The sequence below is a fragment of the Ctenopharyngodon idella genome, chromosome 11, assembly GCF_019924925.1.
Source record: "Ctenopharyngodon idella isolate HZGC_01 chromosome 11, HZGC01, whole genome shotgun sequence".
NCBI lineage: Eukaryota > Metazoa > Chordata > Actinopteri > Cypriniformes > Xenocyprididae > Ctenopharyngodon > Ctenopharyngodon idella.
Window position 1 is genome coordinate 18,465,156 of NC_067230.1, and position 15,891 is coordinate 18,481,046.

At 37.0% G+C, this 15,891-nt stretch overlaps 1 protein-coding gene across 2 annotated transcripts in view; it reads left to right on the forward strand.

The window, feature by feature from the left end:
• Positions 1-669: 669 nt before the first annotated feature.
• Positions 670-15,891, forward strand: part of eml6 (EMAP like 6) — a 51,442-nt gene continuing 36,220 nt past the window's right edge. The window contains exons 1-2 of one of the 2 annotated variants that reach the window (XM_051912199.1): positions 670-1,464; positions 1,557-2,075. In XM_051912199.1, coding sequence (XP_051768159.1) covers positions 1,879-2,075 — 197 coding nt within the window. In that variant the 5' untranslated portion in view covers positions 670-1,464; positions 1,557-1,878. Of the gene's footprint in view, positions 2,076-15,891 lie in introns of both variants that reach the window. The other variant, XM_051912200.1, reaches the window with a different exon arrangement.

A 15,891-nucleotide genomic window follows, 5' to 3' on the forward strand; every position in this document is an offset into this window, starting at 1 on the left:
GTATGTAGGATTTGAAAAAATAAATGTATGCTAAATAAACATTTTATACTGATGAATTGATGTGAAATCTGCAATATGGGCATGATTTTTCTGTTATTAATTCATTCATTAAGATCCCGACAGATGCACTGAGCTCTTTAGTCACGTGAATCCGTCTTAAGCAGAATCAGTGGTGTCGGGATTTCCTTCCGCTGGGGGATGATGGGGGATGCTGGGGATGCCCTTCCCGGCGTCCTCTCTGTGACCGTGAACGTGTCCACTCACACGTGAAAACACGCTACTGTAGGTTTGTAATTGCATCATAAGCACAGCTTTTATCCATTCGACTATCACATTTGCAGCTGTGCAATTTATTTTTTATCCGCTAGTCGTACAATCCTAACGCAGACATTAAATTCGGAAGAAAATACGGTACAAACAATATCCACACTTCAACTTATTTTATATATATATATAATTTTATTTTTCATGATTTTATATAAATTCTTAGTGGATTCGTATTTGAATCACTTTAAAATTATTGTAAATAAATATACAATTAGAAATACAATATCATTCCTTTAAGATTTCTCGAATATGCTTTTTTGTTGTTGTTTACAAAATTACAATATAATATAATATAATATAATATATAGCAAAACCTAATCGCTGGATATAGTAAGAAGACCCGTATGTTCAGCACGTTGGACAGCGCGTGCTGAGCGCTCATGGGATTTGAAGTCATTTTCGTGCGGTTGCGCGTCATTGGCGACCGTTTAGAACTACAAGTCCCGTGATTGTTTGCGCGGCGCCGCTTTCTCTGCTTGTAGGCATCATCGGAAACGGGCCACAAGGCGTCGTAGTAACCAAGCCGAATGGGTTACTAGAAACCAGAAATCATATTCTCTAAAATATTACGCCAATAGCTCAACTCAGAGCGTCTTTACTCCCTCAACGCTGCGCTGACTTCGCGGTGGAGGGATTAATCCACCTAAACCAGCTCGCGCGGCTCTTCTCCTGGCTTCTGCATCTCAAACCCGGTTCCTGATGATTCAGTGATCCGGATCACGCGAGGAATGGAAGAGTTTGCTTGAGTATCACTGGGAATTGAAGAGCTTTAGGCGAAAGTTGAAGAAGATGAAGACGTTTGTGGGTAAGGTCTGATCGTCGGTGCTATGCGGGGCGGTCGAGAGTCGTCTGACGGTTGAAATCGTGGAGATTTTCTGAAATCCTGGCGGCAAACACGCCGACTTTTGCCCTTTAGAGAAGATTAATGCCATGATGGCTTTGAGGTTTGTCTCCTCGGTGAAGACCTGAAGTCTCTGCAACCCTTTAAAGACGTCCAGAGCTCAGTGTGATGGAAGTAGATGAACGCACGAGGATGTTATAGATGCATTTGGATCTTCTGCTAGTTGTTTTAATGGTAATGCAGATTTACCATGCTCTTTAAAGGCTTTTATACTCTAAAGCCTGATGCAATGGCTGGTAGGTGCAACCAACTAATCCATTCTTGACTGTTTCATAGTTGAATTCCCTTTAATCTGGATCCAAATATCAGCATTTTCCCTTCATTTTAGCCTGATTTCTTCATGACACCCATTGGGATCTTCAGACAGCCTTCCCTGTACAGGTGACCCAGCTGATGTTCCAGTTATGATGCCCATGCTGCATGCATGAACTTCAAGAGGGCATTGAATGCTGGCAGTGCTGTAGGGTTGGTGTTGCCTAGTGGTTAAAGATCTGAACTGGTGACTGAAAGCCTGTAGGTTCCAACCCTACAAGAGGTGATCCATCACCATTGTGTCCTTGACCTCAGAGAGACGGTCCCTGTAGAAAGTCCACTGTTAGTCAGCTAAATGACACATTTGTGACTTGTAGACGATTGCAGATCCCGAGAGCATGGCAGAGAAGACGGCTCCCCGCTGTCAGCTGAGGCTGGAGTGGATTCATGGATATAGAGGACATCAGTGCAGGAATAACCTGTACTACACTGCAGGGAAGGAGATCGTGTATTTTGTGGCTGGAGTTGGAGTGGTGTACAACACCAGAGAACACACACAGAAGTTTTACTTGGGACACAACGACGACATCATTAGGTATGATGGTCTTCATAACATTTATATTATTGGTGTCATGAATTTGTAACACTGAAAACATCAAAAAAATACTACATGTACTTTTTTTTAAATGCCAAAAAGCATCATGTATACCACGGTATAATATAGTAATAATATAAATAATAAATAATAATACTATATAATAAATAATATAGTAATCATTCAGTACCATCATATGTAACAAGGTACCATGATAATACCACGTTTTTAATGTCGTGTTATTTCTTTGAGTACCGTGATGTCAGTTTTTTGGACATATACTATGGTAATAGCATGATTTTAGGCCATGTACCATGGTAATGGCATTGCTTTCTTTTAAATGTGACAATGTATCATGATACAGTAATCATTTGGTACTATGATAGTTAACAAAGTACCATAATAATACCATTCTTTTAAGCATGTACCATGGTAATGTCATTGTATTCCTTGGGGTACCATGAAATTACAGTATAATTATTAAGTACCATGGTATGTATCAAAGTAATAACATGTTTTTAATATGTACCATGGTAATGTCATGGTATTTTTTGGAGTACTGTGATATCTCAGTTTTTTTGTTTGTTTTTTTTGGACACATACTATGGCGATACCATGTTTTTCTGGTCACGTGCCATGATGATACCATGTTTTGGGACATTTACCATGGTAATGCCATTGTATTCTTTTATAAGCCATGATATGTCATGCATATACCATGGTAAATTCATATATCAATCAGTACCATGGTATGTAACAAACTAATACCATGATAATACCATGCTTTTTAGCATGTACCATGGTAATGTCATTGTATTTCTTGAAGTACCATGATATTACAGTATTATGGACAAGTACCATGGTAATCCCATGATTTTTGGACATGTACTGCGAGGATACCATGTTTTCTGTACATTTGCCATGGTAATGTCATTGTATTCTTTTAAATGTCACAAGGTATGATGTAAATACCATGGTAAATTAATATCATAATTATACAGTACCATGGTATGTAACAACATTTCATGGTAATTCCATGTTTTTTAAAATGTACCATGGTAATGTCATGGTATTTTTTGGAGTACCATGATATTTTTTTTTGGACATATACTATGGCAAAACCATGTTTTTTTGGTCACATGCCATGATGATACCATGTTTTGGGACATTTACCATGGTAATGCCATTGTATTCTTTTATAAGCCATGACATGTCATGCATATACCATGGTAAATTCATATATCAATCGGTACCATGGTATGTAACAAAGCAGCATGATAATAACATGCTTTTTAGCATGTACCATGGTAATGTCATTGCATTTCTTGAAATACCATGATATTACAGTATTATGGACAAGACATGATTTTTGATTTATGGACATTTACCATGGTGATGTCATTGTATTCTTTTAAATACCACAAAGTATGATGTAAATACCATGGTAAATTAATATCATAATTATTTAGCACCATTGTATGTAACAAAGTAATACCATGTTTTTTAATATGTACCATGGTAATGTACATAGTACCGTGATATCTCAATTTTTATTTTTTTTGGATGCATACTATGGCAAAACCATGTTTTTCTGGTCATGTGCCATGATGATTGATTAATATATCAATCAGTACCATGGTATGTAACAAAATACCATGATAATACAATATTGTACCATAGTAATGTCATGGTATTTCTTGGACACATACTATGGAAATATAATGTTTTTCTGAACCACAGCAATTACATGTTTTCTGTACATTTTTACCATAGCATTGCCATATTTTTGAGTACCATGGTACATGAATAATCATTGATGATATATATTATAATACCATCACTGTACTACGGTACTGCCACAGTACTTTTTTGTAAGAATGGTTTGTCTGTGCGTTTCTGTAGTGTCGACAGTAGTTGTTCCTCTATGATAAAGTCGTTTGTATCTGATTTGCACCGAGACACCTGATGATATCTGAACATCGGCACGTCTTTATCAGACCATCGTCTCCTGGATGGATCAATGCTGAGCTTTACAATCGCCCTCCAGCAGACGAGGGGTCATATACTGATCGTATCACTGAACAGCAGCAGGAGTTTGGAATGAAATGGGGTTCATGTGTAGAGACGACAGCAGGATGACCCTGATGGAGGGCAGCGCTTGTGTAAAAAGCTTTTCATGTTAAGCAAACCTATGCAATTTTTCTCCTCACTGGAGAGATGGGCCGATATACGGTGAGGAAGTGACCGCGTTTTTCCCTCGCTCTCGCCTCCAGGTGAACTCACTCTGTTCGGACACGTATAAAAGAGGGCACTTGTGTTTCTAGCAAGGTGAAAGAGCAGTTTGAACAGTACTCGGGACCAATTAAGACTAAAAAAAAAAAGATTAAAAAGCTGGCTTCTAGTTTGCATCTTGCATGAAGACTTGGTTTGTGGACTGTGTTGTGACAGAAAGCCAAGCAGATTTAGCAACATTTGCGTTTTCCCAACTGCCAAATCCGAGACTTCCAGGACGAGCGCACAGCACAGGCTCTGTTTGCGCCCGAGGATGGGATGCTATTCTTATCATCTGATTCCATTCACGGCAATTATCGTCTTGCCCAGACGCTCTGGTATAACTATCCTGTTTGTTTATGATGAGGTTTAATTGCCTGGTTAGAGTTGGTGAAACTTCAGCGCATGTTACGTTCAAACAGTCACGGGATGTGGGCGAAAATATGTTATGCCGAGGCGTCTTGTTTTAGGCTGAGCCTACTATTGATGGATTTAGTAATTAGTGTTAATTGCCTCAAGTGTCCCGTCAGCTCGTTTAGCAGGTCTCTCTGTAATGTGCACCTATAAACGGAAACCACGAGACAGCGTTTGTGTTATTGCAGTAATTGTTTGTTTATGGAAACTCTGACATTCAGTGTTCTTGGCTTTTGCTGGATTGTATTATATTAGAACACACACTCACTCACACACACATACACACACACACACACACACACACACACAATGGTCATGGTCGACGTAGACTGAAGAGTGAGTATATTAACCCAGTTCATCTCGCTGCCTGAGGGGGATCTTTGCTATTAAAAGTCATATTAAAAGTACTATGAAAAAACACACATGATGCCAGTGGCGCAGAAGTATAAAATATGCTTTTACTGCAGTGAAGAGCCAAATCTGATGAATATAGTGTCATTTTGGGCTATTTTACAGCAGTCTGGTGTAGCTGGTGTTTTATGCAACAGTTATTTAAGGTGTTTAAGTCAATCGGCACTAATGATACATGGTTCAAGTGACCCAATTCCGATGTTTTCGTCCCATGTGGCACAGATCGGATGTGACCCTCGAACATCTGATATGAATCGGTGTAATTCCCGTCTATGCGAGTCGTACGCCTTTGAAAATGCGACGGTGGTAAATGACATCTTCAACTGTGAACACATGACTCTTTTCAGTGGCGCAATGGAGGATGAAGGCTTAAAGGGGACCTGTTATGGCCCTTTCACAAGATGTAAGTCTCTGGTGTCTCCAGAATGTGTCTGTGAAGTTTCAGCTCAAAATCCCCCACAGATCATTTATTATAGCTTGTCAAATTTGGCCCTATTTGGGTGTGAGCAAAAACACGCCGTTTTTGTGTGTGTCCCTTTAAATGCAAATGAGCTGCTGCTCCCGCCCCCTTTCCAGAAGAGGGCGGAGCTTTAACAGCTCACGCTTCGGTTGCTCAACAACAACAAAACTGGAGAATCTCACGCAGACAAAATGAGGATTGTCAGTAACGGAGTTCAGCCTTACATAGTTCGACACTGATGGAGACGTCTATTTTGCCTTGTTTCGCCAAGTGTATAAATGCAGATATCGGATATGGGTCACTTTTAAAAGATGTAAGCTAGACATCAGAAAACTGGATATAGTCACCAAATTGAAGTTGGGCATCAAGACCTGCAGTGTAAATGCAGCCTTAGTGATTTAGATTTATGAAGAAGAATTAAAGTTCAGCTTGTAACTCATCTTGCAGTACATCTTCAGTACGTCTTGTTGAGGAGAAATGTGCTGTTATTATTATATGCTAATTTATTTATGCAAGAAGATTTAAACCTGGCAGGCGATAAAACAAGCGATTACTCAAGACCAGCTTCACTTGTTTTCTTGTACAAACATTCTTAAATCAAGATACATTTACTTGAGAAGCAAAATGGCTTAAGATAAAGTTTTTTTTAAAAAATTATCAAAACTAAGTGAATATATGCTGAAAACAAGACAAATATCTGCTAATGGTGTAAGAAAAAAATAAACTTCTGACCCCAATGGCAGATATTTTTTCTTGTTTCAGGCATAGACGAGTCGTTCTCTGGGCCTGGTGTCAATAAAAGCTTTTATTGGACTAACAAGGAAGTTTTCAGTTCTGAAACTTACAGGATATTCTTATAGTACGATGACCTCTTTATATATCAAAAGCTCAAGGAAAAGTTAATTTCTCAATTCATGACCCCTTTAATAAATGTTAATTTCCAACATACTTTGGGTTCATTTTAAGCAATCAATACAGTAATTTTTAAACAATAGTTGAATTAAATATAACTACCCAGCAGGTTGGGCAAACATTTAACCCAACCGCTGGGTTAAAACAACCCATTTGCTGGGTTAAAACAACCTAACTGCTGGGTTAAAACAACCCAAACGCTGGGTTAAAACAACTCAAACGCTGGGTTAAAACAACCCAACTGTTGGGTTAAAACAACCCAATCGCTGGGTTAAAACAACCTAAATGCTGGGTTAAAACAACCCAACTGCTGAGTTAAAACAACCCAACTGTTGGGTTAAAACAACCCAATAGCTGGGTTAAAACAACCCAATTGCTGGGTTAAAACAACTCACATGCTGGGTTAAAACAACCCAACTGTTGGGTTAAAACAACCCAATCGCTGGGTTAAAACAACCCAAATGTTGGGTTAAAACAACTCAAACGCTGGGTTAAAACAACCCAGTCGCTGGGTTAAAACAACCCAAATGCCGGGTTAAAACAACTCAAACGCTGGGTTAAAACAACCCAACTGTTGGGTTAAAACAACCCAATCGCTGGGTTAAAACAACCTAAATGCTGGGTTAAAACAACCCAACTGTTGGGTTAAAACAACCCAATAGCTGGGTTAAAACAACCCAATTGCTGGGTTAAAACAACTCACATGCTGGGTTAAAACAACCCAACTGTTGGGTTAAAACAACCCAATCGCTGGGTTAAAACAACCTAAATGCTGGGTTAAAACAACCCAACTGTTGGGTTAAAACAACTCACATGCTGGGTTAAAACAACCCAACTGTTGGGTTAAAACAACCCAATCGCTGGGTTAAAACAACCCAAATGTTGGGTTAAAACAACTCAAATGCTGGGTTTGTCTATTTTCAACCCAACTTGGGTAGTTTTTAAACCAGCATTTTTTAGAGTTTAAACATGAACATCATGATTTTCTGTAAAGCTGCTTTTAAACGATGTGTATTGTGAAAAGCACTATATAAATAAATGTTGCTTTGATATTTTTATTGGAAAATCAAAATGATGGTTCTTTGAAGATTAAAAAAAGTTTCTTTCTAGATTCTTCAGATCAGTGTTTTTGGTTTCTAGGTTCTTTAAAGCACCAGACAATAGATGGTTTTCTAAATGTTTTATTAACGTCTAGATTGCACATGTGTGCTGACTAGTACAGATGCTTTGAGTCAAAGCGCTCATTGTTCTTGTTTCTCTCAGCATGAAGGGCAAGTGTTGTTGGGTCACCTCTATCAGCCCAGATCTGACCCCAAACACAGTGAGATTAGCCGAACATTTGAGCTCTTAACAGGGGGCAGACGCTCCGTGGAATTACTGTAAGCTCAAATTCCACGCTGTCTCATCCCGTGAGCGGAGGACACGTTTGTTTCTTGTTTCTGTGCTGAAATGTCTTGTCATGGTTTTGGATATGCATGATTTTCAGAGCTCATTATGACTAAAACAAACTGACTACTCATTTCATTAAAGCTCTCGTTGGAGATGCGTTCATAATTGCATTATCCTAATGAACTGATCCCTGCTCACTCACTGCTTTTTTCTTCTCTTAAAAATAGCGCAGAATTGTTTTTTTGAGCAAGTGCAAATGGAAATTTGAATATGCAACTTGTGATGGTAATTTAAATTAATTTATACCACAGCGTTGTTGCATTTTAGACTAATAACTGAGGTGTTAATTAATTAATTTGGCTATTACAGATTCATATTAGAATAACGGTGACATGCTCTTGTTTTAAGACACTACGGAGCCTCGCACGTGATATATACTGTATCGTAGCCAGGAATTAAGAATTTCTTTCCACAATTTATTAATTTGTTCCCTCGTTTTAGTAAATCGTGGCCTAATGCTGAACTAATTCGCTCCCTTGTTTTGGTTTAACTAACTTAAGTAAATTGAGGGAAGAAATGATTATATGTTAGACTACGGGGCTGTTGAATGCTTGATTGTGATTGGTTGATGAACGTTGTGCAATTATCAACTATCTGAACATTCTTAAATCAAGATACATTTACTTGAGATGCAAAATGGCATAACTTAAGATATAAAATGTTTTCTGGAAAAAATGATCAAAATGAGGTGAGTTTAAGCTTAGAAGAAGATAAAATATCTGCAAATGGGGTCAGAAAAATAAACTTAAAGCATAAACTCACTTCATTTTAATACATTTTTCAGAAAACAAGACTTGTATATGTTATGTTATATAAATTTCCTTCTCAAGTAAATGTATCTTGATTTAAGAATGTTTAGATATTTGTACTGGAAAACAAGATCATTTTTTGCACTGTAATAGTATAAATATTGAAATATTGAAGTAGTTTTTTTGCACAGATATGCTGTAATAGATTTTTTTTTAATGATTAATTTGATCAGATTATCTGTGCACTGCAAAAACAATTTTTTCTTGGTTAGTAAGGCTGAACACCGTTACTGACAATCCTCATTTTGGCTGCGTGAGATTCTCCAGCTTTGTTAATGTTGAGCGACCGAAGCGCGAGCTGTTAAAGCTCCGCCCTCTTCTGGAAAGGGGGCGGGGAGCAGCAGCTCATTTGCATTTAAAGGGACACACACAAAACAGCGTGTTTTTGCTCACACCCAAATAGGGCAAATTTGACAAGCTATAATAAAGGATCTGTGGGGGATTTTGAGCTGAAACTACATTCTGGGGACACCAGAGATTTATTTTATATCTTGTGAAAAAGGGGCATTATAGGTCCCCTTTAATTCAAAGGGAAAACAAGTTATAAACTCACATGAATTTTTCAATAAACAAGACTTGAGTTATTTTGCATTTCAAGTAAAGATATTTTTACTGGAATTTTAATTGCAGTGTGGTCAGTAGTTCTTGTAGTTTTGTTCTTTTATTATGCTTAAAGCTAGTGTTTTTTGTTTAGCATCAGATCAGAAACCTGTCTCTGGTTGCAGGTCTCAGACAGCTGGAATTATTTCAGGCATTTCCAAAAGTGCGCTGTCACGACAGCGGTCAGACGTCCCACTTCACTGCACAAAGACTTCAGCACATCTGCGGAGGCATATCTCGCGCTCGCACTCTCTCTGGCATGCTTATCATCCGCTCTTCATATTCCCTTTCAGCTTCCTCCCTGGAGGCCTACAGTCACTGGTGTTCATTTGACTGCAGATCCTTCCCAGAATCCTTCAGCTGTTCACTGACTCACAGGGGTCCAGCACTAAACCCAGAGAGGGTCATGAGTAAACGCCTACGGGCGTCCCAACACACATACTGATGACGGGTCAGTCTCAGAGAAACATGTCCGGGAAAATAATATTATATTGTGCATAAAGAAAATAAAACACATTTAGATTTTTTTCTTTTTTTTGCATTGAGATATTATTCTCATGATAATTAAGCCCATTTCTCTCCAAATTCTAATTCTTGTAATGCATCTGAGGTTTGTTTTACTTTTACATTTTTTGAAGTTGAAAACTATTTCAGTCTTTCTACTTCAAAATTGCACATGTTCTTTCCCAGCTAACAGGGAACGTTCTCAGAAAAGAAAGAGTACTTCAGAAAGAGTACAGAATCTCCGGATCAAAACACAGGCGAAGAAGCAGCAGAAACAAGCGATAGAAGCATTGCTGACGCACATGTCAAATAACACAATCATCAAACATTAAAGGATTAGTTCACTTCAGAATGAAATTTTCCTGATAATTTACTCACCCCCATGTCATCGAAGATGTTCATGTCTTTCTTTCTTCAGTCGAAAAGAAATTGAGGTTTTTGAGGAAAACATTCCAGGATTTTTCTCCATATAGTGGACTTCACTGGGGTTCAACGGGTTGAAGGTCCAAATGTCAGTTTCAATGCAGCTTCAAAGAGCTCTACATGATCCCAGACGAGGAATAAGAGTCTTATCTAGAGAAACCATCGGCCATTTTCTAAAACAAAATAAAAAAAATTATATACTTTTTAACCACAAATGCTCGTCTTGCACTGCTCTGTGATGCTCCATGCATTACGTAATCATGTTGGAAAGATCACGCGTGACGTAGGTGGAAGTACCGATCCAGTGTTTACAAAGCGAACGTGCAAAGACTAAGCTAAATGCCCTTTACAAAAAAGGGTAAAACAACGATGTCAGGTGATTTTTGAAGTTTTTCGCCCTACCGCGGTACTTCCGCCTACGCGTGACCTTTCCAACGTGATTACGTAATGCGTGGAGCATCACAGAGCAGTGCAAGACGAGCATTTGTGGTTAAAAAGTATATTATTATTATTTTTTTTTTTTTTAGAAAATGGCCGATGGTTTCTCTAGATAAGACTCTTATTCCTCGTCTGGGATCATGTAGAGCTCTTTGAAGCTGCACTGAAACTGACATTTGGACCTTCAACCCGTTGAACCCCAGTGAAGTCCACTATATGTTTTCCTCAAAAACCTTCTTTTTAATTATTTGTGAAAAAGTACTAGCAATTTCTGAGTGAAAACCATTTCGAAGGCTATTTTTTCCCCAATTGTATGAACGTGTTTTGTGAGATTCACCGACTCTCTCTATCCGCTCCATTCAAGCCAGAACATCTGTTCCAAAGCATTCAGTATTAGATTTTGTTGCCATATCTGATGTTTTTATGAGCACACACACACACACACACACACACACACACACACACACACACACACACACACACTCTTTTATCTGTTGTGTGTGAAAAGCCTTGATTCGATCAATAGCCACAGAGTTGCAGCTGCACGCTGCTTTCAGAGCCGCTGTCAGTGATGTCAAAGTCACGGTCAGTGTTTCTTCTTCTCTTTCCTCTCGCCACATCTTCTCCCTCTCACTGGCAGAGCAGAATGTTGTTTCATCACTCAGGATGCTTAATGGAGATTTCAGTTATGATTAAGTTTAGTATAAACTTTGTTTTTGCTTCTGGAGTAATATAGACACAAATTAGATTCCCTGTGCAAGACACCCTGATGCTAGCGTGTTGTGGTCGGTTGCCAAGGTTCTTTGATACTGTTGCATAAAATGGTGTGAAATGAGTTACATATACGGCAAAGCTTGATACTTAGTTTTAGGGGTTTGTTGAAATGCAAGAATTAGCTATAAAATGAAACTGGAGAGAAGCTCGGATCATCTGATGAGAAATGTTTGAGTTCATAATAAGATCTCTGGCTTTTGGATTCTTGAGCAAATCTGAGTACAGTTTAAGACAGTGTTTATATTGTTAAAGGGTTAGTTCACCCAAAAATGAAAATAATGTCATTTATTACTCACCCTCATGCCGTTCTACACCCGTAAGACCTTCGTTCATCTTCAGAACACAAATTAAGATATTTTTGTTGAAATCTGTTGGCTCAGTGAGGCCTGCATTGCCAGCAATGGTACTTCCTCTCTCAAGATCCGTTAATGTACTAAAAACATATTTAAAACAGTTCATGTGAGTACAGTGGTTCAATATTAATATTATAAAGCGACGAGAATACTTTTTGTGCGGCAAAAAAACAAAATAATGACTTTTTAACAATATCTAGTGATGGGCAATGTCAAAACACTGCTTCATGAAGCTTCGAAGCTTTACGAATTGAATCAGTGGTTCGGAGCGCCAAAGTCACGTGATTTCAGCAGTTTGGCAGTTTGATATGCGATGCAAATCACTGATTCGACACAAAAGATTCGTAACGCTCCGAAGCAGTGTTTTGAAATCGCCCATCACTAGATATTGTAAGTCATTATTTTGTTTTTTTTGGCGCACAAAAATATTCTCGTCACTTTATAATACATTTTAAATATTAAATATTTTTATATTTTTAATATTTAAAAATATTTTTAAAAATATATATTTTTTAAAATAATTAAAAATATATATATTTTTTATTATTAAAAAATAATAAATTAAAGCTATATAGAAATATAAACAAATAAAAATGACAAGAATATAACAAAATTACCAAAATTAAAATGAAAATATACAAATAATTCAAGCTAATTTAAAATATTAATAAATAGTATAATATAAGTAATACTAAAATAACACTGGTTTAAGATGAAACATTTTACTTCGCTAATGTGATGCATTTCAGAGTAAAAACAGGATATTTAATGAGAAAAAACAATGTCAAAATTTGATCGGATGGTAAAAAGGTGGTTTCATTGCAATTAATGCATCTAAAGTTAATGGGTCATTTTTCATTTTATTTTGACTTTAAAGGGGTTGTATGTAGAATTCAGAAACTATTGTTTTTAGCGACACCGGTGGCCGTTAAGTGAACTGCAGCAGCAACTTACTGAATATGTAAATATGTTCTGCGCACTTTCATCTCAATAACAAAATGTGAGACTATACTTTGAATTAATCACATGACACATTGACATTACAGTACAGAATGGCTCTTTCGGCATTGACCCGAACATTGTATAAGCATTCGTTAGTTTCATGTCTCATAGAACGGAAGAGAAGCTCTCGGGCATAAAAGTCACATCCTTTTGATTTTCCCGGTAAAAATGACCCGAGTCCATCACATAAAAATCAGTCTACCGGCTTTCATAGACAACCGGAGAAGGTCTCGGAAGCACAAGCTGTTCGTATATTGGCAATAAAAAAAGCGATTAATACATGAAAATTCTGACATATAGCCCCTTTAAGCAACAGTCCTGGTCTTGTAGAAGCAATTAAGATATTAAAGCGATCTCATTAGTGATTTTTCCCTACTGCAGGTTGTTACTTGCACATATGTGGTAACCCACAAACACACACACACACACACACTTGATGGCAGCACATCTGTAGCACATAACCGCGTTGGCACACAGCACAGCTGCTGGCTTGGGTTTTATGCCAGTGTACATGGAGAGACTTTGATCGTTCTGCAACTCACGGACACACACACACATACACACACACACACACATTGAGGCAGTTTAGCCCTGTTTAATCTGCCTTTGATCTGTGATTGAGAGGAAACTCCTGCCCCGTTACCCCTGCTGTTACAGATGGCAGGGGACGAGGTGCTAATATCAGCCCTAATGGGACTGTAGTGAATGTCATGTGCTCTTTTACAGTAAATCCCTGTGACTCTGCACTTTGCACCTGCCATAATGACACAATTATCGTGTATTATATTTATTAACGCAATAACCTGTCTGAGGCGATGTATGGCAATCCTTTTACCACAGTATAGGAGAGATGTTAGCATTAGTATTGTTAACTAAAACTATTAAAAGTCATTTTCGTTAATCAAAGCTGAAATATATATATGTATATATGACATTATTTTGGCTGGATTATTCGATTTTTTTGGTAACATCTCTGGTTTTGTCGCAGCAATGTCACGCTTCTGACAGGTTTATCTGCTTTGACTTTTTTTCCACCTGCTGCATGGAGAACGTCCCTGAGCTCCGGCTCTCGCGGTCCGTCACCATGGCAGAGCCGTTGCCTTGGAGAGACTCAATTCATTTGTGACATCATCTTCCTGTAAGGAAAGTCAGTGCAGACAGAAGGACTCGTCTCATATATGCAGGGCTGATCCCGCTGTGGCTTCCTCAAGCACGCGTTTCTCCCACACCGATTCATTTTAGCATTTAGTCACATTATCGCACTTTTCTGCACTCATGTATTGCTCTGGAGTAAAGCTGTTTTAATGAGATTAATTTCCTTACTTACATTCAGCTTTATATCTCATATTCAGACTTTTGACTAGCATTTTATTTGGGCCAAGAACTGCCCTGTTTTGATTTTGTTTTTTGTTTTGCTTTGGTTTTTTGTTCTTTTTTGGTGGCACAAAAATCATAAAATAAAATAAAATAAAAATTAGTTAAGTTCTAAATTCTGTTCTGTCAAAAAAAAAAAAAATATTATTATTATTATTAATTAAAAATAATAAGTACTGGTATAGTAGAAATATATATGATGTATAATAAAACATTATATAATATTAGAAATATTTATATTCTAAAAATATAATGTGTATATATATATATATATATATATATATATATAAAGGTATTTATATATATAATTTATATAATTAGTGCTGTCAATTAAAAAATAGCTAATCGTGATTAATCGCACCTAACATTTAAAGTTTTTAATATATTTTTATATTGTAATAATTTCACATTTAATCTCTAAATTAATATAGAGACAACATAAATATTTTTAACCCGTTAAACTGAAAAAAATAATCGCATGCGTTAGCGTGTTAATTTTGATATATGCAGACTTGGGAGGGTTACTTTAAAAATGTTTTCCGTTACAGTTACAAATTACTTCATAAAAAAAATATTCAGTGACGTAATCCAAGTACCACAATATGAAGTAATGTAATCTGATTACTTTTGGATTACTTCAAGGTCACATATATAAAGAAAGAAAGAAAGAAAGGGGTAAACTTTACTGTAAATAAAGTGCATTTTTAAATTTAATTTTAATTAGTTCTTCTCAATTTCTGCAAGTTTTTAAATGTTACATGTTCCATACTATAGAATTGTGTCTCAACAATAGAAATATTTTAAAAATCTGATAAATTATCTATTGCAATATTATTACTGTTGTTATTTAGAGCTTAAATATATAAAAGTGACATCAGATCATAACCAAACTGAACAAGCTCAGATCAAACATTTCTGTTCATGTTTGTTTTGCTTTAATTTTAATGTTTAGCATTTTGGTTACTTTTAAAAACTATTAAAACTAAGCAATCATGTCTCATTTCCACAAATTGTGAACACACAGCCCTGAATATATATGTATAGGTCTATTCAGACATCTAGTGGCTACAGTATGGTATTACAGATTATTTTTTAGTCCTTGATAAAGAAAGTGTTTTCGTAGCTGGAAGGCAGAGTTTGCACTGTACAACCATGTTGTTTGCATTTTCTTCTTTGAAAACAAAATAGCAGTGAAATTTCCATGAATTAAAAGCGTTTTTTTCCCACGGGCAGCATCGTACTCAACTAGCAGCAGTGATTCAATCTGCATCTGAGGAGATTGTATACAGGTGTTATTTGCGCATGCACCAGCGGGTGGCTCACGTGAGTCATCACTGGCAACAGAACCAGGAAATACTGTATAATCAAGCAGCGCTTAATATGGTGTTATTATGGCAAAATAATTATTTATTTAGAAACCACTGTAATCCTGATAGTATCCCCCCTTTTTTCAAAATGTAACTGTAATCTGATTACTACATTTTTTTACGTAACTGTAACGAATTACAGTTACTGGATTTTTGTATCCTGATTATGTAACGCCGCTACCGTTACTTGACATTAACGTTTTTGCTCATTATCGATGTGATTTTCCAAAGTTACTAGTCACTCAGCATTTTCAC